The sequence below is a fragment of the Erpetoichthys calabaricus genome, chromosome 13, assembly GCF_900747795.2.
Source record: "Erpetoichthys calabaricus chromosome 13, fErpCal1.3, whole genome shotgun sequence".
Classification (NCBI taxonomy): domain Eukaryota; kingdom Metazoa; phylum Chordata; class Cladistia; order Polypteriformes; family Polypteridae; genus Erpetoichthys; species Erpetoichthys calabaricus.
In genome coordinates, this window is record NC_041406.2 from 117,522,456 (window position 1) to 117,550,243 (window position 27,788).

A 27,788-nucleotide genomic window follows, 5' to 3' on the forward strand; every position below is an offset into this window, starting at 1 on the left:
ATTTTCCCCCAAATTACAATAAATAAAAATGTAGATTGGATTAATTACTTATATTACAACCAACAGCGTTTCCTGAATTTTACTAAAGAGGCTGTTGAAGGGATACATGAACAGCTTGATAGAACATCCCTTATGACTTGGCAAAATCGATTAGCATTAGATATGCTCCTTGCTGAAAAGGGGGGTGTATGTGCTATGTTTGGTGATGCGTGCTGCACTTGCATCCCTAATAATATGGCTCCCGATGTATCAATCACCCGTGCTTTGCCAGGTTTAACTGCCCTTTCAAATGAATTAGCTACCACTTCTGGCATTTCTAGCCCCTGGGGCTGATGGCTCAGGTCAGTGTTTATTTCACTGGCCGTTGCTTTTATCATTCTGTTACTTGTGGCCTGCTGTGTAGTCCCCCTAATTAGATATCTTGTGTCCCAGTATTTCACTGCCTCCGTGGCCAAGGCTTATATGTTACACGAAGAATGCATGCTTCCAATTTCTTCCTCCTTTTCTTCCACTCCTTCCCCTTCTCCTACTCTTTCCTGCGTTACTCCTATGTCACCCATATTTTTGTTGGTTCAAAAAGGGGGGAATGTAGAAGAAGAATGTTCTCCTCAGCACCATGTATTTTGTGTGTTTAGTAAATTAGAATCTTTATAATAACTATTTTGTAACTTGCCAGTGAGAGACGCTTTGGCTTATGAACTAACAAAAATATGTTATTCCAGGGTTCAGGAGAAATAGTGTCCAGATGAATAAAATGTAAGCTGTTTCTTGTTTTTCCCTTTCTCAGAGTGAATGTTTCAGGGACAAGGTCACAAGGCTGCAGAAAGTACATGAAGTTTATGCAAGGCGTCTCTCCTGCGCTTAGCTTCCAAAACACAGATAATGCTTAGCTCAACAGACATATTGTTTAACTTTACTGTTTTGATAAGGATGTTCTTTCTGTCTTATTAATCATGAGATGCTGAAGTATAAAAAAACCCTCCTGGCTTTTGATCGGGGTTCAATTGAGCTTTGCGGCAATAAGTTATACTCTTTTGAATCTCTACTTACTGTGACTCCAAATTAATAAACAGGAGAATTTAGAAAATATTATTTGTCTGCCTTCCAGTGTGCCTTTTTCGTCCACAGTGGATACTGTCCAGGATGTCTGAAACAAAGTAGGATTATCTGGCCAAAACTGCAAAATGAAAGTAAAGGCAATTCATTAAAAAATACCAAAAAACACAAAATTTGCTTAGTTGACAATACAAACTGACACTGTAGCCAATTGTGATTCTTTTACTTTCATGACTGTGTCACAAATTAATTAATGGAGTGATATAGAGCAGTAATGGTGCCAGAATTCAAACAATTTGCAGAGGATTAAGTTAAAAACTGTCTGGTTAGCGAGGGCACCAAGAAGGAAAGTGACCCAGAGAAACGTGCAGTCAGAAATAGGCAGAGATCTAAAACCAGGAAATCGAACTGACCGAATCATCAACATACAGATTACAAGATGGGAATCAAAAATTTGCAAACGAAAGCACAAAGTCAAATACTGGGAGATCAAAAATAAGTAAATTGCAGGGAAAAAAGCACAGACAGAGTTTTGGGATTCGAAAGTCGGATGCCATGGCATGATTTTAGGTGACCTTTAAATCTGTTACCAATTCAGATGTCAGCAGTGGCACTTCTCCTGCTGAATACACTCATTTTAATTCAAGATAGCATTGCGCTTAACAAAAAATAATAAATAACTATCATAACAACAAGCAAGAACTGGCTGGTATGCTAGAAAGAGTAATGATCAGAAAGGTAGAAAACATCAAAGCAAAAATAAACCATCTTAGTGACCAGAAAAGGTACTATACAAAGGTAGCAGCCAAGGAAACAGTTACACAAAATCGCATGACCCCATGGATAAACAGACGCAAAAAATATCTATTTGAAGGGGTATGTGAAAAAATGATAAAAATTATAAATAAAAAATCAACCAAATAAAAGCAAAGAATATTTATCAGAATGAATCAGTCAAAATACAAAAAAGATTTTTCTTCCTCAAGACACAAACATGCTGCTGGGTCTCCTGGTTTTATAGATATGGGGAGACAAAGCACAGAGAGTTAAATGTGGTACAGAAAGTCCAGAAATTCCCTTTCAATAACATGAATAAAGGAGTTAATGATAAAGGCAGATTCACAAGGCTTTGCTTATCTCATCTGTCCTAAAAGGACAAAAATAATGCCTGTCTGTTATTAAGTAGCTGCTAAGGAGGACACAATAATATAGCACAGCTGGAAATTTTTCAGACAAAGCAAAAAGTGGGAAAAATGTCGTTTTCCCACAATTTAAAACAAAACGATGTGTAAGTAAAACAACATAATGATAAACAACTTGATAAACAATTCCAAGAAAAATGATATAGCTGGCAGTCATTAAATGGTTCCAGTTCACTGTTCATAGGGTGAAAATGGTTTCTGAAATGCATATCTTGAAATTAAAGAATACCTGTCAAAAACACAAAATGAATAAGAAACAAATAACAAAAATCACAAAATCAGTATTAGTCTCTGAAAGTGGATTAAAGAACTCAAAGATAAGACACAACTGATTGAATAAGGTGATAAAGGCATGGTGCTTTCTTCCCAGTATAAATAATCAATAAAAAAGCAAAATTAGAATTTGAAGGTAATTTATAAAATTATAACATTTTTAATGATGCATTTCTTTAAATTCAATAGTACTAGGGTGTTGTACCGTGTTAGCCATTATGAATGTAGAGAAAAGCCAAGCAAAATGACACCTTTTATTGGCTAACTAAAAAGATTACAATATGCAAGCTTTCGAGGCAACTCAGGCCCCTTCTTCAGGCAAGATTTAATACAGAAACTGGAGTTCCCTATGTTTATATACACACTCTAGGACAAGAAATAATATTGATAAATATTTAAATGAGAAATTTTAAATGTAAAAAATTCATTCAGGCTAGGGTTAATTTAACAAGAGAGAAAAGAACAATGTATTGTCAAGATCTCTGGATAAGATAACTGTCCAACAAAGTCTTTTGAAGTTTGTAATGAGTTTTTTCAAAACAATGTAGATCTGTAGACAGGTTGTCTGTCATTCTGAGAGATGTAAACAATCCTCATATCTGGCCATAAAACTCTTGTCTCTATTCAATCCATGTTGTAAAGTATTAAATTTTAGCATGAGTTTAACTTCCCATTCTTTTCTCTCTTGCTGTGTTTTGAAGTTGCCCATAAGCATTGTGACTTTAAAGTCCTTCTCACAGTGTCCATGGCTGTTGAAGTGGGCCGCCACAGGAACATCTGTGTTGCCATGTTTAATGTGGAACCTGTGTAAATTCATTCTCTAGTGGAGTGTTTGTCCAGTTTCTCCCACATAGAGTGCAGTGTCAGGACATTTCATGCAGAAAATTAGGTAGACTACATTAGATGATCTGCAGGAAAATGATCCCTTTATGTGATGTTCAAGTCGGCAGTGTGGTATAACTATACGGTCTGTATCATAGATGTGGGCACATGTTTTGCATCTTTTCTGTAGGCATGGAGATGTGCCATTTTCTGTTGGTTCACTTAGGGAGCCTCGGACAATTAATTGTTGAAGGTTTGGTGGTTGTCTGTATGCCAGGAGGGGAGGTTCAGGAAATACATTTTTCAGTGTTTGGTCATTGTTTAGTATTGGCTGAAGTTCTTTTATAATTTTTCGAAGTGTTTCAAGATGTGGGTTGTAGGTGACAACAAGGGGGATGCGATCCTTGTTGTCTTTGTTTTTATATTCCAGAAGGTTGTCTCTGGGTATGGCAGTAGCTCTTCTTATTTGAGTGTCTGTTGTTTTCGGGGTGTAACCTTGTCTGATGAAATCTTGTCTGAGCTCCTGCAGTTGTTGATCCCGGTCTGTTGGGTCTGAACAAATACGATTGTACCGTATTGCTTGGCTGAAAATAATGGAGCGCCTTATATGCTTGGGGTGGAAGCTATCACTTTTCAGGTAGGTCCGTCTGTCTGTCGGTTTGTGAAAAATAGAAGTTACAAGGGTGTTGTCTTTCAGTTGAACGGTGGTGTCAAGGAAGCTGACTTCTGTTTTTGAGTAATTCAGCTTCAGCTTTATGTTGGGGTGAAAACAATTATATTCATTATGAAAATGGAGGAGGTCCTTTTCACTGGCAGTCCAGATTATGAAGATGTCATCTATGTAACGGAGATACAACATTGGTTTTACGATGCACATTGACATGAAATCTTCCTCCAATTGTCACCCTTGTTGTCCCTTGTTGTCACCTACAACCCACATCTTGAAACACTTCGAAAAATTTAAATTCAATGAATGATCATAATAGAAAATAAAGATGTAAAGCTCAGTCCCCATAGAGTTAAACATAAAATCAATACATCTTTGTATTTAGTTTTGGAAAACACACATTCATATTCCATGTCAGAGAGAATGTTATGAGTATTTGGCAGAAACCAAACCAATGCAGAATACCAGCCTACTACAGGGGGTCATAAATGGATCCCTATGGATGAATTTACCAATGGCACTCATAGGCAAGTAAAACTTTGGCACCAGTCATCTCTGAAATAATTAAAAGTGTCCTTTTTGCCTCATCTGACTATGAGCTTCACCGTGCACTCCAGCATTTTGCTGTCAAGTGTGAAGCAGCTGAGATTAGAATCAGCACCATCAAGTTGGATGTCATGGTTTTCTCTTTGAAAAGAATCAATTGCTTTGTCCAGGTGAGGGGGGAATAACTTCCCTTAGTGGAGAATTTCTTGTCTTATCTTGACTGAAAGAGAACATGAGATCGACAAGTGGATTATAGAGGAAGCAGCTCCTTTGTTGGTGTTGTAATGGTCTGTGTTGGTAAAGCAGAACCAGAGTCCAAGGACAAAACTTTCAGTTTACCACTCAGTCTATATCCTTGTCCTCACTTATTATCATGAACTGTGGGTAAGGTGATTACGAGTACAAGCAGCAGAAACAATATTTCTTAGAAGGGTGGTTGGTCTGAAACTAAATGATAGGGCAAGAAGTTCAGCTATCTGAGTGAGCCTGAGGTTGAATCACTGCTCTTCCAGATCGAGAGCAGCCAGTTTAGGTGGTTTGTGAATATCACAAGGATGCCCATTGGGTGGCTCCCCTAAGAGCTGCTCCAGGCACCTGGCGGACAATGAGGCAGAACCGGGACACACTGGGGGGATTATATATCTCAGCTGGCATGGGAATGCCTGAGAATTCCCCAGGTGGAACTGGAATGTGTAGCTGGGGACAGGGAATTCTGGAAGCGGTTGAGAAGATGAGATGAGATGAGATGTCATTAGAGAAATTATTCTGATGATAGTGGGCAGAGAACAGACTGATTGTTCTCATTAGACCCAGTTTCTTAGAGAATTTTCCCCTGAATCCTGTAAAAAAGGCAGAACCCTAAAACTATTTCAATAGTTTATATTGTGAATGTGGAATATTGTCTTATTTTTTGCCAATAATGTGGTTTGGTTAAAGTTAAAAATGGTTTGAGTAGACTTAATAAACAACATTCCCAGGTATCAGAAATCCCATCTTTCCCTAAGAGTCATAGAAGTGAACAATAAAATCTGTCAAGAAATTCTAAAACAATGCTTAAAGGCAATGTCTGGAATGTCTGGCAATCCTTTGATCTTGACGGAGAAGAAGTATGCTTATTCTCAGCTAAATGGGTTTTGTTAGATGTAATTTTAGCTTGAACATTATTTCAAAGACTAGAGCTTCTTTTTAGTTTAGGGGCACACTGAACACCAGATGAATGTGGTGTCACACATGTGTGCATGGGAGGCAGCTAAAGGGATTGAGTAAGGGCAATTCCGAATCAGACCAGGACGTGACAGAGTGCACTGACTCTTTTTCTCCCTTTCCTGCAGACCATTCGTGGCAGATTCCACCTGACCCTCTTGACGTCACTTCCGGGTCTGAGCCTATGGAAGAAGACCTTGCCGGCTCTGGCCCCTGTGATGTCACGTCCGGGCTCGAGCCTATGGCTGAAGACCCTTATGAGCTCGACCCCTTTGACCTCACTTCCTGTCTTCCCCTTTAAAAGCCTTTTCCCTATTCCCTCAGTTCTGTTTTCTGCACATCAGTGCTGTGTAACATTTTTGCAATTTTGCAGCCGGGATACCAGTTATATGGGTGACTGCCCCAAACCTTGCTATGACTTGTGGTTAAGTTTGTGACAGTGGTATGTAAGTGATTAATTATTGAATACCTTAATTAATTGTGACAGATTGGGTGTATCTTGTACCCTAAACCCCAGACAAAGCTAAGTAGGACTCAAGTTTGAGCACTCTTTTCATTCTTCCTCCTCTCCGGGTGAGTGTTGTTCTCAACAATATTTGTTTAGGAGCTTATAAAATTAACCTTGAGGTACAGAGGGCATCTTTTTTTAATACCAAGAGTTACTAATAATATTAAAACATGCACAGGATTACCAGAAAGCCATCTGAACTCATGCATTTATTTTTCAATGATAGCCTTTCCTTTACTTTGACTTTTCATTCATTCTTTTTTTATTTTTTGAACATGTCCCATGAATTACATCACATCTCAGTAGCATCAGCAGCAGAAAAGCGGAGGGTTACAAAGTGAAACTACATGACCCTGTAAATATTCCCTCTAAGATCTAACTTTTAAAGTCATCACTTACACCCTCTCTGTACGCCTATGGCAAAAAATGTGCTTTAAAGTTGAAGAAAGGAGAACATGATGAAGAAACTCTTTCTCTTTTTGCCAAGGCATTCATGAGTTCTTTATTGATTGAGCCAGAGCGATCAAACTATGTAATACTGAATTTGTGTATGTGCATAATAAAATAAATGGACATATAGCATGTTCTGTTAAGCTATGTATCATAAACTGAGATTTGGTTGTTAAAATTTTTTCATTGTGCATCCTGGATGGTGAAGAGGCTTCAGTGAGATGGTGGGTGTGCAAACATGGGTGTGTCAAAATTGGACATATACATAAAATATAATATACTTTCACTTTCTGAACTATGACCTGAAACTGCTGCATTTTAAAGACCAGAACTAAGCAGATAAAAGTTGAGGAAATTAGTCTTTAGTAAGATATGGAATGTGTTCCTTAGACTAAAGGTTGTGAGCCAGCATTCAACTAATTGGCCCCTCTGGTTCTTAACTAACCGTATCATACACAGAGAAGACACACAAAGGACAGGCTTGGAATAAGGTCAGTATTTGGGTCAGTCACGAGGAAAGAACTGAAGGAACCAGGAAACGCTCCCAATATTCAAATTTCACATGTGATATGGTGCAATTCATTCATATCATTTAGTTCAAGGTGATTGATAAAATTGATTGAAGCATTAAATTTGTTATCAACAATTGCATGTCATGAGGTATAAGCTGAAATTCCGTAGACCGATGGAACATAAATGATTAGACATACAGGGAGGAATTTAACTCTCACAAATGCAGAAATGATTATGTGTACTCTTCCTATCAGGTTTCATTAATGTAGTGGATTCTCAAGACTGGCTTAACAAAAGAATGACCAAGTCAAAAGGAGAACTTGTTTTTAATAGCTCACTTCTGTTCACTTAAGTCTGCTTTTCCTGATGAGAGTCATGGTTGGCAACATGTCCAGTTGGATAAAGTAGGCTACCCTATCCACAGCAGCAGTCTCTATGTTGTTTTAGGAAATTCTCAGATGCTCAAAGGTCAGCCAAAAGATGTACTCCCTTCAGGATGTCCTAGGTCTTTTCTCAGTGGACCATGTCTGGGCCATAGCTTCAATTCCATAGCACCTGCCCATCAGAACAGGTAATCCACCTGAAGTTAAAAATGTTTGGGACCAACCAAAACATGGATGGGAGGTCAACCAGGAACCAGCATGGGATGCTGCTGAAAGAGGTAATGAGGCCAGTAGGGGACACTTACCCTGTGGTCTTTGTGTAGATCCCAATGCCCCAGTGCGGTGATGGATACACTGTGCTTAAGAAAAGGCACAATTCTCTTTCAAAAGGAACAGGGTGTTCCCCAGTGTCCTGGCTAAATTGTCCATTATGGCCTCATCCATTCTGGCTCCTGATAATTCCTTTCTTGGCCAACTATGTCTCTCTCTCCAGCACCACCTAATAGCTAATGTGTGGTGAGTGTACTGGGGCAACAATAGCTTCCATCGCATCATTCAGTTGGATGCTGCACATTGGTGATGGTTGAAGTGGTTGCCCACTGTCTATGTTAAAGTACTTTGAGTACCAAGATTCTTTCTATTTTTGACTATACTTTTCTTTCTTCAGTTTTTCCTGTTTGGATCATTTTCTCCAGTTCTTTGAGAGTCTTAAGGAAATTTTGTTTTAATTTGTGCACACCTGTGAAATGTTAAGACTCTTGTTTATGACTTATTTTGAGTTCGGTTTCCTCGGTTTTAGTACTGTCCTTCTTATGACATCCAAATTATGAGTTAGAATGTTTAAAAGGTATCTGATGAACAATGATAGTCACAGCTTATATTTTTATAAAGTAAATGTCAGTTTAGAAACTCGGTCAAATTTAGGAAAAGACAGGTGAAAAATGTTACACCAATGAGTTTGAACAGAAATTAAACAAAATGGAAATGAATTATGCCTTATGGAAAAACAGCAATTGTCTTGAAAATAATAGTTTAGGGAGTGGACTGTGAGACAAAAGTACAAGAGGCTAGACTAAAGAATATTCAAAAAGCAAGCCACATTCAAGCCCAAAAGTTGCTGTGCTAATAAAACCAAGCACAATTTGGAATTCAGCATTAATAAATAGACTAGCCAAACTTGTGAACTTTTACTGAAACAGAGTATTCCTTACTTAAAAATCACTAACCACAATGGCAGAGAATGTGTCTAAGTACACTGTCATTGAGAATAGTGTAACATTATGATTTTCAATCATGTTAATTTCAAGTAATGCAATATTTATGTGATTTTGAAGTCATTCTGACCTTGTGATGCCAATTTGAATGTTGTTTTATGCATTGTTATGGTTAACAATGGCTTCTGCACTGTATGTGCTGGTTGAAGCTGTGTTGCCTGATGTCAGCAAGACAATATTACTTAAAATGGTGTTGTGTTTCTTAGTCTATGAATCATGACAAAAAATTGTGCAGCAGCAAGAGATCAAATCATTTCAGACAGTTGGGACTTTGTTGTTTGTTTTTTATTGATTTTTGATTTACGTATAATCACCATAATAACAAGTAAGCTTGCTCTGATTTGGATCTAGGAGAAACTAAAAGTCTTGTAAACAGAACAGAACTGGTGTTTAAAGAAACTGACAGTAAGAAGACAACACTTTCCATTGTGCCACAAGGCCACTTCATATATATTATAATTGTTATAATATAAATATAAAGAATGAGGAAACATTGACTGATACAATTAAATGGTTTTATTTGAATAAGTACATGGACTGATTTGTTTCATGGAAGAAAAATGACAAAATCATACTTTTAATGTTAAAAAGCTTTCAAGAATAGTGCAAAAATATTTTCATTATTTATGTCACTTTAACTATGTCACGGTCAATTTGTACACACAGTAAGGATTTAAACTTTGTAATAATAATCTTACACTTTAATACCACCCATCATTTATATGTTTCATCAAACTATATTGACTACAAAAGTATACTATCTCATGGTGGCGCAGTGGGTAGCACTGCTGCCTCGCAGTTAGGAGACCTGGGTTTGCTTCCCGGGAGTTTGCATGTTCTCTCCGTGTCTGCGTGGGTTTCCTCCAGACACTCCGGCTTCCTCCCACAGTCCAAAGACATGCAGGTTAGGTGGACTGGAGATTCCAAATTGTCCTTGGTGTGTGTGTGTATCTGTGCCCTGTAGTGGCGCCCTGCCCGGGGTTTGTTTCCTGCCTTGCGCCCTGTGTTGGCTGGGATTAGCTCCAGCAGACCCTCGTGACCCTGTAGTTAGGATATAGTGGGTTGGATAATGGATGGATGAATGGATGGAGTATACTATCTCTGAAACTACATTTATTTTTCAAAACTTTGTATATACTTTTTCATGCTTTCTTATTTTATGTTGTGTTCTTGTTTGCTTTGTAAGTTGTCTTGTTATTATGCTTGCTGTAAAAGAGGCAATATGAATTACATAAAACAATCAAGGAATGAACAACACAAAAATCCATATCAATGCAACAAAGGAGGATTGGCTGGAAAATCTTTAAATTATATTTAGCTTGCATGTGTGTTACACTATTCTTTCTTGTAATTTCATTTTGTGATTTATGTGTTTGCTTAATACATTGCCTAGCAAATAAGGGTTACTAACATACTAACTGTTGTAACTAACATACACTAAAAATAACAAACACTGCCAAAAACAAGTATCCCATATAAAAAGTCAAAGGGAATGTGACTTCCCACCTCCTTTTCCTCTGCTGTTGAAGAGCATGGTGGCAGGTATACATGTTGGCTCCAGTTGGGGTCCTTCAAATATTAACTTGATAGTTTGCACTGTAAGTAATTTGGGCCTAAATGCTTTTTCTCATCTTTTTTTGTACTATGATTAAACTGAGATTTGTTGGCTAACCACAGGAAACAATGTGGCTAACACCACTGACACCAACAAATCAGCTTACAGTAGGTGAGACTTTGTGAAGAAGATCCTGATACATCATCTGGCATTTTATCAATTTTACATTACTATATGATATAGTGATTTACTTTATTTTCTTATGCTTAAGTTGTATGAAACAATCTCAGGAGGGCACACAATTTGTTTTTTATTTGTAATTGCTGGGAAAATGACCATTTCTTCTTCTAAGCCTGTGATAAAATTGAAGCCATCGACTTCAGTCTGCCAGGATGGCAGCAGCTCCGGACTGTGCAGATACATTAGTGCACCTACTCTGAAACATTCAGCTGCAAATTCTTGGAAAAGAGAAAATTCCTTCTCATCCAGCTTTTGAGACTGGCAAATATCCTGTAAAAAATTATACATTATACAGCTTTATTGGGCAAAATTCTACTTCTACCAATGCACTTGACTATATTGATTATTTAGCAAAATTTATACATACAATTATATACAAGCCTAGAAATTAATAGGATCAACTGGTGTTTTTCCTTACAAGGCTAAAAATAGTTAACATTTATTGCTTACTAGAATAGGCATTAGTGATATACAAAGAATGACAATAAAAAAACTTTTAAAATCAGACTAGAGTTTCATATATTATACCTCATAGTTACAATGACATGTTTGAAAGTCATGGTCTCAAACCTCAAATATTAAAAAAATGGGTTGCCAAATATTATATCTAGAAAACAAATTTATCAGCAAATAATGCTCTCTTTCTAAGTAAATACAACCTCCACCTGCATTACACTGGGTGACCTGACATGAATATCAAATTGCTTGATACATAGATACAAAGAGACAATATAAAACAACCAGAAAATTAAAAAAATTGGAACATAAAGTTAACAGTGAAATTCCCATTTAAGTGCCATGTTGAACACAACTGGACACAATTAAAGTCAAGGATCTTCATAAAAAAAAAAGCTAAACTTTCAAAGCCTGTTAATTAGCACCTCAAGCAAACCTTGTGTTCTCTGGTTCACAGCTGCTGTTTTGACTATCCGACATGGTGGTGTTTGCTCAGGTAATTGCAAAGTGAAAGCAAAACAAAGGAACACAATTTAAACACATAGCGTTAATTTTTGAATCCTTGTTGCTTTATATTCAGCACTGTTTACTTTCACTTTCCCAATAAAAGTAGGGTTTACATCTCAAACAGGTCTTTATGATTGGAAGTAGGGATGGGAATCGAAAACCGGTTCTTGTTGAGAACCGGTTCCCACTGTTTCAATTCCTTGGAATTGTTTGCCATTTTTGCAAACGATTCCCCTATCGATTCCAGTCGCCTCGAATGACGTCACCGTGTTGCGTAGCGTCATTTACCCAGCAGGAAACATGGCGCCTAAGCGGCACAAATGCTCAAAAGTTTGGTCATACTTTACGAGAAAGGATGGCAACAGGGCAACTTGCAATACTTGCAAAGTAGATATTTCATCAAAGGGAGGAAACACTACGAATATGCAAAAGCATTTGCACACAAAACACGCGATAACCTTAAATGAATGTTGTGTTTTTGATCCGCTCCGGACTAGTGAATCTCAACCCAGCAGCAGTGGTAACGTTTGCAGGTCCTCTCCCGTTAATACGGCAGGTAACTAATCAACTAACATTGCATATTATGTTAGCGCGATTTGCCTTATTGCAAAACCTGCTATTACTGTGCATTGCATTTAGATGACCATGACGAGAGAGACAGACAGAGTCTGGCTGTCTCAGATGCTGGCAGTTCTCGCTGCAGTCTACCGGTAGCTTCTCCTTTCACAGAGGTGGGGAAAAGTAAAATGACACAGGCCAGGATAGACGAATGTCACCGCAGTTTGTGGTAAAAGGCTTGCACCCATTTGCCACAGTAGATGCCCCCGATTTTCGGTAAGTGAATGTGTTTAATTGTAGGCTAAGTCAGGGAATGTCAAATTTGCGTGTTCTCCTCTTACCGGATGTTTCATCCGTTTCCATTTCTGAGCTGAAACATGTGTTGAAGGCAGCCGTCACTGCAGATGGATGGGCAAGTTTTAGTCAAGATCATTACCTCACAGTAACGCTGCATTATGTCAGGAATGGCCAGGCTCAAGAAAAAGTCCTCAAAACCAAACCAGTGTACCACGCACAGACAGGGACAGCTGTAGCAGAGGAGACTGATGAGATCTTGGAGGAGTATGGTATCAAAGACAAGGTTGTGGCAGCCACTGTTGATAATGCGGCCAACATGGATGTAGCTGTCAAAATAGTTGATGGTTGCAGAATTGCACTGTGCACAGTTCCATTGGACTTGAGTTGATTGTATTTGTTGCTGGCTGATGTAGTTTTATTTTTGAGTGCTCAGCTCATATATACTTTTAAAAAGGAGAGTGTAAATGTTACTGGACATTCTTGTGTAATTGCCACAGAATAATTTATGTTATACTTTGTTATTGCTACAGAAGAATATTTATTTTATTATTATTTTACATTTACACATTTTTTTCTGGGGACCCTGTGGCACCCCATCGAGGAGCTGTGGATCTCTTAAGATCTCACTGTTGGGTTTGTAAGGTCATGCTACTCCTAAATTTCTATCTTGTTCAAAGATATAAAACAAAGTTCTAAGCTAATCGACCCGTGTGTTCTCCTTTTTTAAAAATAAGAATTGATAGTAGAATCGATAAAGAATCGTATTGTTAAACAGAATCGAAAATGGAATCGGAATCGTGAAAATCTTATCAATTCCCATCCCTAATTGGAAGTCATACTAAAGTCATAAAAAAGGTTTTTTTGGTAGTGAAAAGTAAGGAATATTGCTATCTAAAGCCTTTTCTGCACCTGTGTAAAACATGCAATCCATAGCACACCTGTAAAATCAATTCTATTTCTGTCTTTCATTTACATGACTGTGGAGGAGTGGAGTATGTTTTACAATAATGAGACAAGCTGCATACATTAATACCTCACCCTACATCAATGATTTGTTCCAAAATGGATGACTTAAGTCAAAAAAAGACATGAAAACCCCCTAAAATTTATTTAGACCCCCTAAAAACACGTAATAAGCATTTCCCTTAAATGCCTAAACTTTATTAATGCTAAATTAAAGAAAAAATAGAAAAATAATTTTCCAAAAAATTCTATGTGAGTGATGTTGCTCACTGGGGATGACATGGAAGTTGGAGGAGGAGGAGGAGGTTACATTGAAGATGCTGACTGCTGATTCTCATCAGTAGCAGACGATTGAGCTTGAGCGTCGACGTGCTGCAAAAACTGGTCCAGAGTGCCCTGAATTCTCTTGCTCATTTTTTTCAACTAGGATGAGCCTATATGGAGCCAAAACATTGTGACATCCACCGATAATCTTTGAAAAGCACCAAGTATTGGGATCCATCTTTTCAAAGAATGCAAGACCTTTCTCGATGTGCACAAAGACCTGCTGCATTTTCTTGATGGTGAAGCAACGCGGCTCTACCTCTTTTCTTCTTCTTACCGCTGCTGTTCGTGAAGCTCCATCAACTCATCGTTCATCAAGGACTGCTTGTCTGACTCAAATAATTAAATGAAATCATTCTCCTCCAACTCCATTTGCAGCTGAGTGCTCAATGTCACCAAGTCCTTGTTAATCTCGTTAAACTCTTGAAATTTATAACAAATTGAGGGCACAGCTTCCTTCAAATACTGCTCATACCTGTGCTTGGAACTTCTCCACGACTGGTAAAAAGTGGTTGAAGAATCAATCCTCAAACATTTTACAAGTCACCCAAGCCTGCTGATTTGACATTCATATTAATGGAAGAGATGCCCTGGGAATGTTCTTCAGCTCTCGAGGATTCTGGGCATGAGACACTAGTAGTGGCTTTAGCTTAAAGTCGTCCATACAGTTTCCTCTTGATATAATGGTCCAACGGTCTTTTGAAACCTTGAAGCCTGGCACAACCTTCTCCTCCTTGGTATCATCTATGTTGAATATCTGTTCTGGAACAAATCCGTTTTCTTAAATAAGTTTAGTCAGTGTAGCAGGCAGTTTGGGTGCTCCGGTTTCATCAGCTTACACACATTCACCTTGGATCCTGACTTTGTGAAGACCCTATTGTTCCTTAAACATCATAAAACATCCTGCACATGCTTTGAATTCTGTGTCATTCTCATCAGGAAACCTTTTCTTGCGGTCTGCAAATAAAGACAACGCTTTCTCCTAAATCAACACCTGGCTTATGGGAATACACTGAGGAGTCTTCCGTTAAATCCAAAGATAGAGAAGTTTTTTAACTTCTTCATAAACCTTGTCTCTCCTGTTGTTGATGATGTTCTTTATTCCTGAAATTTCATCCTTAACATGAACTAAAATAAGTTCCTTTCATGATGTTTAATTATGCTAACCTTACCTTCTAACGATAGAGCATGAACCTTAAGATTAGCACTAGCACTAGGAACGTTCTTCATAGTCATGGGTCAAATATAAAAGTCACAAATGCAAAACAAATGAGACACTGCAAATGCAACAGAAATGAGACACTGCAAATAGCACAAACACAAGTTTGATCTGAACTGGCATGTACAAACAACACCGACCAACAACGTCACCACACAGCGGAACTCAAAGTTTTCGGCACCAAACACCAAGTAAATAAGACAATATGAGGTATTACTGTATTTTCCAAACAAAATTGCACCTTAATGCACATTACTATTTTCTCCACAGGAAAACTCAGTACACATAAAGTTGCTTCTGCCAAATACCTCATTCTCTTTATTTAGTAACTGCTTTATCTTAGTTGAGAATATGCACATTTCCGGTGGTTCCTTTATATAATAATAATAATAATAATAGTAATAATAATAATAATAATAATAATAAATTTATTTAAGCATTAAATGGCAGACAGAAGCATTCAGAATTTGAAAAGAAGAGTAACTGATTAATCGCCCTTAGCATTTGCAATTAACACATTATAAATTTCTGCAATTAAATTTATAATCCTAAATTCATATATTTAATCTGGTCAATTTGACACACTTCCCATTTATTGAAACAGCATCAAAGGAATCCAAGTCTAGTAATGGCACCTGATTGTTTCCTTTGTTGTTCCATGATAAAGGTTTTCATCTATGCACACCAGTGTAGTCCCCATTCATCCCTTTTAATATGGGATTGTCAAGTACAAAGTACTGTACTGAATCAGTAAAGGACAGGATTGACCTATATTTTCATACATGTCATTTCATATATACAATAGCTCTTCAAAATGCAGAAAATAACATGAAAACAATTGAAACAAACCATTTGAGCAGAGTAAATGAGTTTCATTTTTGTGCCGCTTTAACATTTCAGGCAGACAAGAAGTCTTTACCATTATGCTGCTTTCACATATTGACGTTAAAAAAAAAGTCACATTGCATAGTATAGTGGGATATCCAGAATGAGATTGTACACGCTGTGATATCTGCTAATGCAAGTTCACCCTTGAAATTTGAGGGGAGTGTGAGACAGAATGTCAGTGGGTTAGCCCTGCCCCTGGTGATGAAAATGTTTGCTATGGTGCTTTTTTGGTCACCAATGGAGGGATATCTGACCTGAAACAGCATGGTGCAGGTGTTACCCATGTTTGAGCAGCAGATGACACAGAGTAGAAATGCTCGACTCAAACGTCCCCCATAGCAGACATGGTTATGCTGCTTTACTTAATTAATTGTATCTAACCTATGGTAGCCTAAATTATAACCTACATTAGTCTATTTTATGCTATAACCAATATAACAATAATCACTGCAAATGAACCATGTTAATGTTTCCTGTCATCTGGACTGAAGGTTAGGATATTTAGAATTATTTTACAATTCATAAATAATACATTCTTGGACAATATGCAGTATAAACCATCTAAATAAATATCCCTATTAGATATATATTTAGAATATTTTTTTCAATCTATTCTTTGCTATTTCAAAGGCTAACTTATACATATTTTCAATCTAATTAATGAGTTCTCCTCTCCAGATAAGAGCTGTGGTGTGCTGATTACAAACAAGAACTAAACCAGGATTTTATTACTTTATTTTTTTAATATTTTATTGTTTGTGTAATTGACAGTGCTTTTGATATGTTGTTTTGCAACATAGCAGTATAAACCATATGTGTTAATTTTCCCAAATATTATAGCAACCCCCAGAAGGTGGGTGTGTTGCAGTTGTTGGCCGTTATTTCTGTTTCACAAAACTGTTCAATAAACTTAATGAAATAATTTACTATGCATGAACAAGTGATTATTAGCTGTTTTTTTTCTTAGAGATTAATTACTAAGTTATTTCAGCTTTAAAGAAATTAATTAGTATGCTGGAAGGAAATATGATAAATTGCAATCAATTTGCAATTAATTTTGATTAAAAATCTTAATCATTCGATTAATCGTGATTGCACTTTTTAATTGAACAGCAGCCCTAATGAAAACACTTCCAGACAGGAAGAAAAATTAAAAAAAAAAAACTCACCTTAACTGATTCCATTAAGAAATTCATGTTGCAGTTCAATACTTTCATTTGTAGAAATTTTTGGTTTTCAAGGACCTAAATATAAGATAGAATCATTAAATTTTAGTCTGATTTGATACAAATGCAGGTGACACATGAGAAAGCTGCCTTCGCTATTCATTTTGTCTAATAAATATGGATTTTATTTGAAATGTGTGTACAGGCTAAATATGTAACCATTTTATTGCTGAACTGTCAACATTTCTTTTTTTCAGCTACTCTCCTTTCTCCAAATATTTAACTGTTTGGTGACTTTAAAATTAACATTGACCCTCCAGGGAGTCCTTTTGTTGCTGACTTTATTGTTTTTAGAGTGTGATGGTATTACTCGGCATATTACTCTCCCTACTCATTGTAAAAGTGTGCTCCTCTCTGTCAACTCCCTCTAATTCTATTGCTCTTGATTTTCCAATCTCTGATCATAAAGCTGTTACTTTTAATCTTGACTCAATTATCAAATCATACTCGTATTATTTGTTTTCGTGATCTAAAAAAATCATCAACCATCTGTTCTTAGTTCTTTGATTTGTAAGAATTCTTTCCCTGTTTGTTTTGGACTTTAGTGGTTACATTTTGCTTAACAATACCTGGTTGATTTTGTATTTAGTATACTTGCATTTATTAGAAATTATCAGAATATTCATTACTGACAATAATCCAAATAATTGTGGTATATCTTTGTTTTTATTGATAAATCTGTGGAAAGCACCTTGAGTTGCATGTAAATATATGATAAGGTGCTATCTAAATAATGTTATTCTTATTATTTTTATTATTATTATTTATCACAGTGTTTAGATAATCTAGCTCCTGTTAAAACATGGAGAGTTTCCTTTAAACATAGTGCACCTTGGTATGCCTCTGAGCTGCGTCTTATGAAAAAAGCTGGGTGTCGATTGGAACGCATGTCCAAAAGAACTGGCCAGACTGTATATGCTTAAGCATATGTAGAAAAATCTTTTAAATATAAAGAGGCACTATCAGCTGCTGGGTATGTGTATTATTCTATTATCATTAGTACTTGTCAAAGAAATAACAAAGTTCTTTATTCAACAGTTAATAAGCTTCTAAATTCTCATTGTATTTCTTCCTTTTAGAGTTTCTACAGAAGTTTGTTGTTCTTTTTTAAATTTTTTTCCAATATAAACCTAATTCCATTCATCATTAACTCAGCACTACATTTGGAAAAAGATGATCAGGTGTGGCATCCTCTAATGGGAGTAGCTGAAAGAAGAAGATGATCAACTCAGCACTGCACTACCTTCATTTCCATCCTGGATGAGAACTGGCTCACCTGTCATAACTTGTTTTTCAGATTCCTCTCCAGTTAATGATATGATATTAGTGATGGTCCGTAAATCTAATTCATTAACATGTCAACTGTGCACTATTCCCATCGTCTTAATCAAACCTTGTTTATTTCCCCTCATTCCTATTTAGACTGTTGTTAATTATTTCCTTTTCCCTGGTGAAGTCTGTCTTAAAATTGCTGCATATTACTATTGGAATGACTGTCTTCTATGAGTATAACTGGTATTGTTTATTCATTGTTGTACTTAGCTAATAGATTTCAGTTTATTCAACTGAATAACTATTTCTCACATTTCAGTTTTTACCCATGGTGTGTCACAGGGCTCAATACTGGGCCTCTTACTTTTTATTACTTACCTCCTCTGCCTTGGCTCTGTTATGCATCATCATGGTATTCAGTTTCATTATTATGCTGATGACATCCAGCTTTACATTTCTAGTAAACCACCTCAGGTTTGTTTTCTATCCTCTTGGGTTAGTTGCTGCCATTATATTAAAATTTGGATGGTACATGTCTGCTAAAGCTTAACAGTACCAAGTCTGAAATCCTTCTTGTGGGCTGTAAAACTGCCCTATCAAAATGTGGAAATGTTAACATCTGTATCAATGACAGGCCTATTCCTTCACATCTTCAACCCTTACTGATGCATTTGACAGCACTGTCTCTTTTCAATCTCACATTAACACTATATACCATGCTACCTTTTATCACCTTCATAATACATCAAGACTTTGTTCCCTTACTTTCCTACTCTACGGTCAAGATACTAATTCATGCATTTGTCACACCAAGGCTAGATTACTGCAATGTGTTATTGTCTTGAATCCTGAATAATCTTCAGGATTAATTTTTAGTCAAATTTTTAGTTCAAACTTCTGCACATTTATTGAGTCAGACTAAGGTTAATAACCACATTACACTTAATTTTATACAAACATCAATGGCTTCCACTTAAATATCGTTTCGACTTTAAGATTCTTTTCTTCACTTACAAAGCAGTTCAAGATCTGGTTCACACTTTTAAAAAGATTTTCTTAAAGATGATTCACTGACCCACTCACTGCACTCTTCTACTTCTGGCCTTCTTCTTATTCTTATATCTTCCATGGAAGGTTGCACTTTCAGTTATGTGGCACCTCGGCTCTGGAGCTCCCTCCCTCATTATATCCGGACTCTTCATTCTGTTTCTTTATTTAAAAAGCATCTTCAAACCTGTCTTTATAGAATTGCCTTCTCAGTTCCAAAGATTGTATCTTTCTAAATTGCTCTGATTACTTGCTGTTTTAAAGTATTCTTTTATAGATGTGTGTTTTATTCTTTGGTTTATTTATGTAATTGTACTATTTTATGGTTATATCTTGCAATGTGTCCTTGAGTGTTTAGAAAGGTGCAATTAAATAAGGTGTATTACTATTATTACTTGTTATTATATGTAAAAAAAAGTCGGCAATTCTGAGGCGGGAACTGTAGGTTTCTCTCTGCAGAGTGTGGACATTCTTCTCCCATTTCCATTTACCTTCTGTCGAGATACATTTGTTATATTGACTGTCACTAATGTACCTTTTCAAGAACACCTCTAGCTTCAGATTCTTCTGATTCCTTACTGTAGTGCAAAACAAGGGAAGCCATGATGTTCTCCATTCTTTCCTTCATAACATTTTGTGACTTTTCAAAAGAGTTCTGATGAAAAAGAGAAAATCATTTTGAATGAGATATTGAATTATACTGTATTATAATGTTTTTTTTTATAAAGTTCCATGTAAAGGTGCTTTTACAGAATAAAAACTGATAAATTTTATTACTGAGAATGTAAAGTTATGTCAGTACTCATCAAGAAATTCCGGCCATCTTTCCCTTTACTGAATATGCTAAAACATGGGGCCATTTTTAAGTCAATAAATGTCCAAATACATGCAATTCTGTGATATAGTGGGAAAACTGTAATATACAGAGAACAACTCAGACACATGTGGAGAACAAGACATCTCAGACAATAAACAGGTCAGGATTTGAACATGGTGTCTTGGAGCTGTGAGGCAATACAGTCCCTTACAAGTAAAGTGCTAGTTTTAAAAGAGTGATTCTACAAAGATAAATACCGTCTTTTAATTCAGACAAAAATGTGAATTATGCAGGATAATAAAGACTCGGAGAAATGCATATATACTCGCTTTGAGACGGGCTTTAAATGTATGCTGGAAAAAATTGAGGAGCACATTCAAGAAAATGCGTCTAAACGGAGCACACTTGCCGATCAGCTGGATAATGTTAAGCAGTCATTCACGACTCAAATTGAAATAGCTGAAAATCTAGCATCCACCGCTGATGGAAAAGCAACAGCTGCCAATTCTGAATGCAAAAAACACGGAGACAGACTTGCCGCTCTGGAAGATGGAAGCAAAAGGAATAATATTAGAATTGAAGGTCTACCTGAGAATCATGAAAGTCCAAACCCAGTGAAATTCGCAGTTGAACTATTCTCTAAAATAATTGGAGAGGATTTTAAATCAGATACCGAGATAGCAGCAGTTTACCGCATATGCGGATCAAATATCTTTAGACCTAAGTGTTTTATTGTTCGCTTTGAGAGATTATTATGTAAGCTAGATGTGATGGCACTCCTCAGACACAAGCAAGAAATTATATTTGAAAATAACCACATTCATATCTTCCCAGATTTCTCTCCCGCAACAGCTGCTAAACGTGCAGCCTTCTACAACATCAAACAGCAGTTATGGCAAGCCACTATCAAATACAACCTGTTGTATCCTGCCAAACTAAAAGTGGATGTTCAAGGCCAATACTACGTCTTATCCAACAAGGAGGAAGCAGAAAAGGAATTAAGAAAGCTGATCCTGAGACTATTCTGAAACACAATAGTGAATTGCTTCCTGTCATGGCATGGCAAGGAGATATCACCTGCTGTGATCCACTAGTAATGATACAGGTATTATAATTATACATCCTTTACATTACTCGGATGCTTTCTGTTTATGCCTTAATTACAGTTATAGACATGTGTGTGGAAGAAATTTTTTTTTTCTTTTTACTACACTAAAGGGGACTGTTAACATCATACCTTTGGTTTATTATTATTGTTATTATTGCATTAGGATTTACTATGCATATCCTGGACCACCACCATTCCCTGGGTTTATTATCTTAATACTTTAAGATTGATGAAGATTTTATATATTATGCTTATAGTGTGTTAATGATTATATTTTAGGCATATAGTATGTAGACTATATTGGCAATAGATATCTCTACTTTCTAATCCTCAAACGCCGCTGTGTGGGGGCTTGTCTTGCTTTGGACGTGCCCTGTCTCTAGGTTTGTTAGAGGACTGGGACTTTGTGAAGTGGGGTCCAGCATCACGTGGGGAGGCAAAATGGGGGGTGGTGGGGGGATAAGGCGGGGGGAGAAAGAGAGCAGGCTATATCTAATTATCCTTTTAATCCTTATAATTATAACTACCAACGTAACAATAGGCTGCATGGCAATTACCCGTGGGGAAATAGGAAATTAAGGTTAAAGCTGTCTCACTTCCAGTTAAGACTATAAAATTAAATCAAAAATTCAGAATCAATGTCTCCATGATGGGACAGTTAACTTTGTGAGCTGGAATGTTAAAGGCCTGAATCACGAATTAAAGAGAAAGAAAATATTCTCTCACCTAACAGGTTTAAATGCTAAAATAGTATTTTTACAGGAGACCCACTTACTAAGCAAGGATCAGTTCCGGCTGCAAAAAGGACTGGACTGGCCAAATGTTCCATTCTAGCTTTACAAAGAAAACTAGAGGTGTGGGAATCCTTATATATAGAACGGTCTCATTTGTAGCATCAGATGTAGTATCTGATCCTAAAGGGAGATATGTGATGGTCATGGGCAACTTATTTAACTGTAAAATGATTTTGATAAATGTTTATGCATCAAATGTTGATGATAAGGAATTCATGAAAAATGTGTTTGCATCCATTCCCAATGTGAACACTCATAAAATTATAATGGATGGGGACTTTAATTGTGTTTTAAATCCATTCTTAGATAGGACTCCTGTCACAGGTGGGGTTGACATCTAACACTGCAAAGACAATTACACAGTTTGTAACTGACCTCAACTTATCAGACCCCTGGAGGTTTCTAAACCCAAACTCAAGAACATATTCTTTCTACTCACCAGTACATCATTGCTACTCAAGAATTGATTATTTCTTTATAGATAATAATTTTGTGCCTACGATTAAATCTTGCAAGTACAATGCTATTGTTATTTCCGACCATGCACCTCTAATCTTGGAGCTAAAGTCACTATGCCCCACACACTCACCTCGCAGAGGGCGCCTTAACCCACTTCTATTACCAGGCGAGAACTTTACTAAATTTATATCCAAACAAATCATTTTTTTACTAGAGACAAATACATCTTCAGAGGTTTCTGCAGGAATACTCTGTGAAACTTTAAAGGCCTTCTTAAGAGGACAGATTATTTCATATCTTTCCCACAGGAATAAATTAAAAACCAAGAAAGTATCAGAGCTAAAAAACAAAAGTACTAGATGAAGAACATGCCAGGCTTCCAAGCGAGGCTCTACATAGGAAAAGGCAGGCTCTGCATTCACAACTCAACCTCTTGACAACTAAAGAAACTGAACAACTAATTTATAAATCCAGTGCATCATTACTATGAACACAGAGAGAAAGCTAATAAGCTCTTAGCTCAAAAAATCCACAAGCAAGAAATTCAGAATGCAATCCCAGTAATCACCAACACGAACGGAGATTAAATCATTGACCATAAAAGTATGATGCATACATTTAGAGACTACTATAAATCCTTATATTCTAGTGAGTTTAAAGAAGACAATACACAATCTAATGCATTTCTGGAGACATTACAGATGAAACAAATAGGTACTTGTAGTGCGGAGGAACTGGATAAACCTCTGGCGCTATCAGAATTACTAGATGCTATAAAGTCACTTCAAGGAGGGAAAGCAGCAGGCCCTTATGGCTACCCTGCAGAATTTTATAAGAAATTCTCCACTCAGCTAGCTCCCCTCCTATTAGCAACATTTACAGAAGCTAGAGACAATCAAATTCTACCTCAAACTTTTCGCCAAGCATTAATCACCGTCTTTCCTAAACAAAATAAGGACTTATCACAATGTGCATTATATAGACCAATTACACTTCTGAATAATGATGTTAAGATACTCTCAAAAATCATAGCTAGAAGGATGGAGATAGTGCTGCCTTCAGTAATATCACAAGATCAAACTGGATTTATCAAGGGTTAACACTTATTTTCCAATCTTCGACGCCTGTTTAATGTAATATACTCACCAACAAAGTCAAACACCCCAGAAATATTATTATCATTAGTTGCAGAAAAAGCATTTGATATGATTGAATGGAAATACCTTTTCACTATATTAGAGAAATTTGGGTTTGACCCAAACATTTGTGCATGGATCAAAGTGATATATACCAATCCAGAAGCTTCAGTTTGTATTAACAACATTTGTTCAGACTACTTTAAACTAGAATGTGGTACCCGAAAAGGTTTCCCCTTGTCACCACTGCTATTTGCAGTCACCACTCAACCACTGGCGGTCCGCTGTCTAAATTCTTATCAGATAAAGGGGATTTTCAGAGAAGGACTGGAACAGAAAATTCCTCTATATGCAGATGATATGATACTGTATATATCAGATCCACAAAATTCTATGCCTGCAGTCTTAAGAGCACTTACAGAATTTCAAAAAATCTCTGGTCTCAGAATTAATTTGAATAAAAGTGTGCTCTTTCCAGTGAATTCTCAAGCACACAATATTAGAATGGACACCTTCCCTTTTATCATCACAGATCAGAAGTTTTAATACCTAGAGGTAAACATCACAAGTAAACATAAAGCTCTTTATCAACAAAATTTCATCATCTGTATGGAAAAAATTAAGCAAGACTTGCATAGATGGTCAACCCTTCATCTCACTCTAGCTGGAAGAATTAACGTTGTTAAGATGAATATCCTTCCTAAGCTACTTTTTATTTCAAAACATTCCAATATACATTATTAAATCATTTTTTAAGCAATTAGATTCAACAATAACCTCATTTATTTGGAACTCAAAACACCCACGTATCCAAAGAGCGACCCTACAAAGACCTAAGGCAGAAGGTGGCATGGCTCTACCCAACTTTCAGTTTTATTACTGGGCAGCAAACATACAAGCTATAAAAACCTGGATACAAATAGATGAATATACACAGGCTTGGTCCGCAATGGAAGTAAAATCCTGCAGTACTTCTTTATATTCCCTGCTTTGTGCCCCAATAAATGCAAGTTATCGGCAATATACTAATAACCCAATTATGCTTCACTCACTCAGAATATGGAACCAATGTAGAAAGCATTTTAAGATGGAGAATCTGCATGAGAACCACCTCTTTCAACCCTCGCAAACATATGCAGTTTTTAATATCTGGAAAAGATTTGAGATTAAATTGCTTAGAGATCTTTATATAGACAACATTTTTGCATCCTATGAACAATTACACTCCAAATTTAACTTTCCAGCCACACATTTCTTTTACTATCTTCAAATTAGTAACTTTGTTAAACAGAACCTGCCCGATTTTCCTCATCTTGCACCCTCCTCCATGCCAGAAAAAATATTGCTCAATTTCAAGGACTTAGATACCATCTCTGCAATATATAAAATTATCTTGCAGTCCCTCCCTTTTAAAGATCCAAGAGGACAATGGGAAAAAGATCTCTTAATCAATATATCTGAAAAGGAGTGGAAAATAGCAATGCAGAGACTTCACTCAAGCTCCATATACGCAAAGCATACAATTATTCAACTCAAAATTATATAGCGAGCACATCTGTCTCTCCTAAAACTGTCCAAAATGTTTCCAGGGCAAGATCCAACCTGCGAACGCTGCAATCAAGTCCCAGTCTTACTGGGTCACATGTTCTGGGCCTGCACCAAATTAACATCATTTTGGACCAAAATTTTTAAGTGCCTTTCAGACAGCCTTGGTGTCACAATCCCTCCTAACCCATTAACAGCGTGTTTGGTGTTCTTACAGATGGGTTTAAAGTGAAGAAGGACAAACAAACTGTGATTACATTCACTACACTTTTGGCACGCAGACTTATTTTGCTAAACTGGAAGAATCCTAACTCTCCTCTCTTAAGTCAGTGGGAAACCGATGTTTTATACTATTTGAAATTGGAAAAAATCAAATATTCAGTTAGAGGATCTGTAAAGAATTTTTTCAAAACCTGGCAAGATCTAATCAATAATATCTTGAAATAAGCTCTAAATGCACCAAGGAAGCAATTATCTCCACATTTCTTTTTCTTCTCCATTTATCTCTATTACTCTATTAAGCTTGTCAATTTAGGTAAGTCTACAAGCCTTAAGTTTTACTCTGTTGGCCATGCTCTCTCTCTCAGGGGTGGGGGGCAACTTGTTTTCAATCCTATCTTTTGTAAAAATTGATCTATTTGTATGGAATGATTACAATAAAATTAATAAAATTAAAAAAAAAAGTCAAAGAACATGATGTGCTAAAAAGCCTAGGGCAGTGCAATCTATCCAAAATTAAGAACAGCAATGTGAATTTAGTCTTAAAGTAAAAAGTGATAAATGAATGAATTTCGATAGCCAGATGAATTTTGTCTTAATATGAAGTCTTCTCCCTGCGGTGGGCTGGCGCCCTGCCTGAGATTTGTTTCCTGCCTTGAGCCCTGTGTTGGCTGGGATTGACTCCAGCAGACCCCCGTGACCCTGTAGTTAGGATATATTGGGTTGGATAATGGATGGATGGATGGATGAAGTCTTCTAATAAAAAGTGGTAACCTGTGTTTTTATGTATGTACAGAATACATCAGCTCTTTTTTATAATATCTTCTTTTAATATTTTTGAATCAAGTACACTCTCATCTCATGAATATTGATATATTTTTAACTTTGCCCTAAAACCCAAATATCCAGTCTCCTGGAGATATCAGCTTTTCCTGCCATTCTTGTATCACCTTGCCAGTCTTAGCTGAAGTCTAAAATTATCATTAAAATATTTTTATCATTAGTGTACATGCTGAAATTGTTCAAATTATGTTAAAAAGTGAAGATTTCCAAAAAATTATATAAATACAAAAATCCAGCATTTTATAATTAGTTTACTAAATCAATTGCTAAATCTCTTTAGAGAAACTAAAAGCTCAAAACTGACCTTCATAATTGTAGCACCCAGTCTATTGAACTCCACTGATTTCCTTTCCTTAAACTGTAAAACTCTGTCTTTCAGGTGGGGCCAGCACTCTTTCTTCAGCCTTCGGTACATATTTAGGAGTTCTGACTCTTGGAAAGGGTCAAAAATGTTTTCTGAAAGATGTCCACCATGTTTCATTTTTTCAGAAACTGCAGTTTTCAACCTGTAGAAATTGTTATTTTGAAAAGAGTTTGCTCTATTTGTTATTTCCTTATAGACTATGAATTTTCCAAGCATGCGAGAAACATTAAAAAATACGTTAAGAAGAGACATTCACATATTGAATTATGTAGGTAAAGCAAGTCAAATCAAGTCAGATTTATTATAAAAGTACATTTATAAACACAGGTTGTAACAAAGTGCTGTACAAATGAACATACAAGACTACCATAAAGCAAACAATTATGTAAAACAGTTTGTTAATGAATATTTCATTTCCATCCTCCCCCTCCCAATGACTTTACCCACAGTGAAATATGGTAGAGAAAATGTGTGCTTTTAACCGAGTCTTAAAAACCACAATAGAAGGAGAAGATCTGCTGTGGAATAGCAGATCATTCCAAAGCCTAAGGAGCAACAACTGAAAAAGCCCTGTCACCCTTAGACTTCAGCTGACATCTTGGGACTGCAAGAAGTAGCTGAGCAGAAGACCTCAAAGCCCTCATTGCTGAGAGGGGATGAATGAGATTGCAGATGTATTTTGAGTTGAACCCATGCAAGGCCTTAAAAACAAACAATACAATTTTAAAATTAATCCGAAATCTCACTGGTAGCCAGTAAAGAGAGAGGCCAGTACAGGGGAGATATGCTCTATTTTTCTAGTGCTGGTTAGAAATCTAGCTGCTGCATTTTGAACAAGTTGAAGACACAATAGGGCAGATTTGGGCAATCCGACATATAGAGAATTGCAATAATCTAGCCGAGATGTAAAAAAAGCATGAATCACTATTTCCAAATTCTTCTGTGAAAGAAAGGATTTTAATTTTGAGATTTGTTTCAGTTAGTAAGAGCTGGACCCAATCCTATCTGCAAACCAATAAAGAGGGTGACCTATGTCTACGGAGAAATGATAAAG

The 27,788-nt window shown here is 36.6% G+C and overlaps 1 protein-coding gene across 1 annotated transcript; it reads right to left on the bottom strand.

Annotated features, from left to right (window-relative positions):
• Positions 1-10,480: 10,480 nt before the first annotated feature.
• On the bottom strand, positions 10,481-26,872 carry LOC127530077 (uncharacterized). The gene is made up of 4 exons (XM_051935842.1): positions 26,675-26,872; positions 19,985-20,104; positions 17,074-17,148; positions 10,481-10,962 (listed from the first exon to the last, which is right to left on the bottom strand). Exons 1-4 carry the CDS (start codon positions 26,849-26,851, stop codon positions 10,705-10,707), a joined length of 630 nt encoding a protein of 209 aa, XP_051791802.1. The 5' UTR covers positions 26,852-26,872; the 3' UTR covers positions 10,481-10,704.
• Between the last annotated feature and the right edge of the window lie 916 nt (positions 26,873-27,788).

Coding starts and splice junctions, on each gene's coding strand:
- LOC127530077 (XM_051935842.1), bottom strand. CDS start 26,851: ATGAAACATGGTGGACATCTTTCAGAAAACATTTTTGACCCTTTCCAA. Junction 20,105..26,674: donor TGGGTGCTACAATTATGAAG/GTCAGTTTTGAG, acceptor CTTTTTCATCAG/AACTCTTTTGAAAAGTCACA. Junction 10,963..17,073: donor TCTTAATGGAATCAGTTAAG/GTGAGTTTTTTT, acceptor AATTTTTTACAG/GATATTTGCCAGTCTCAAAA.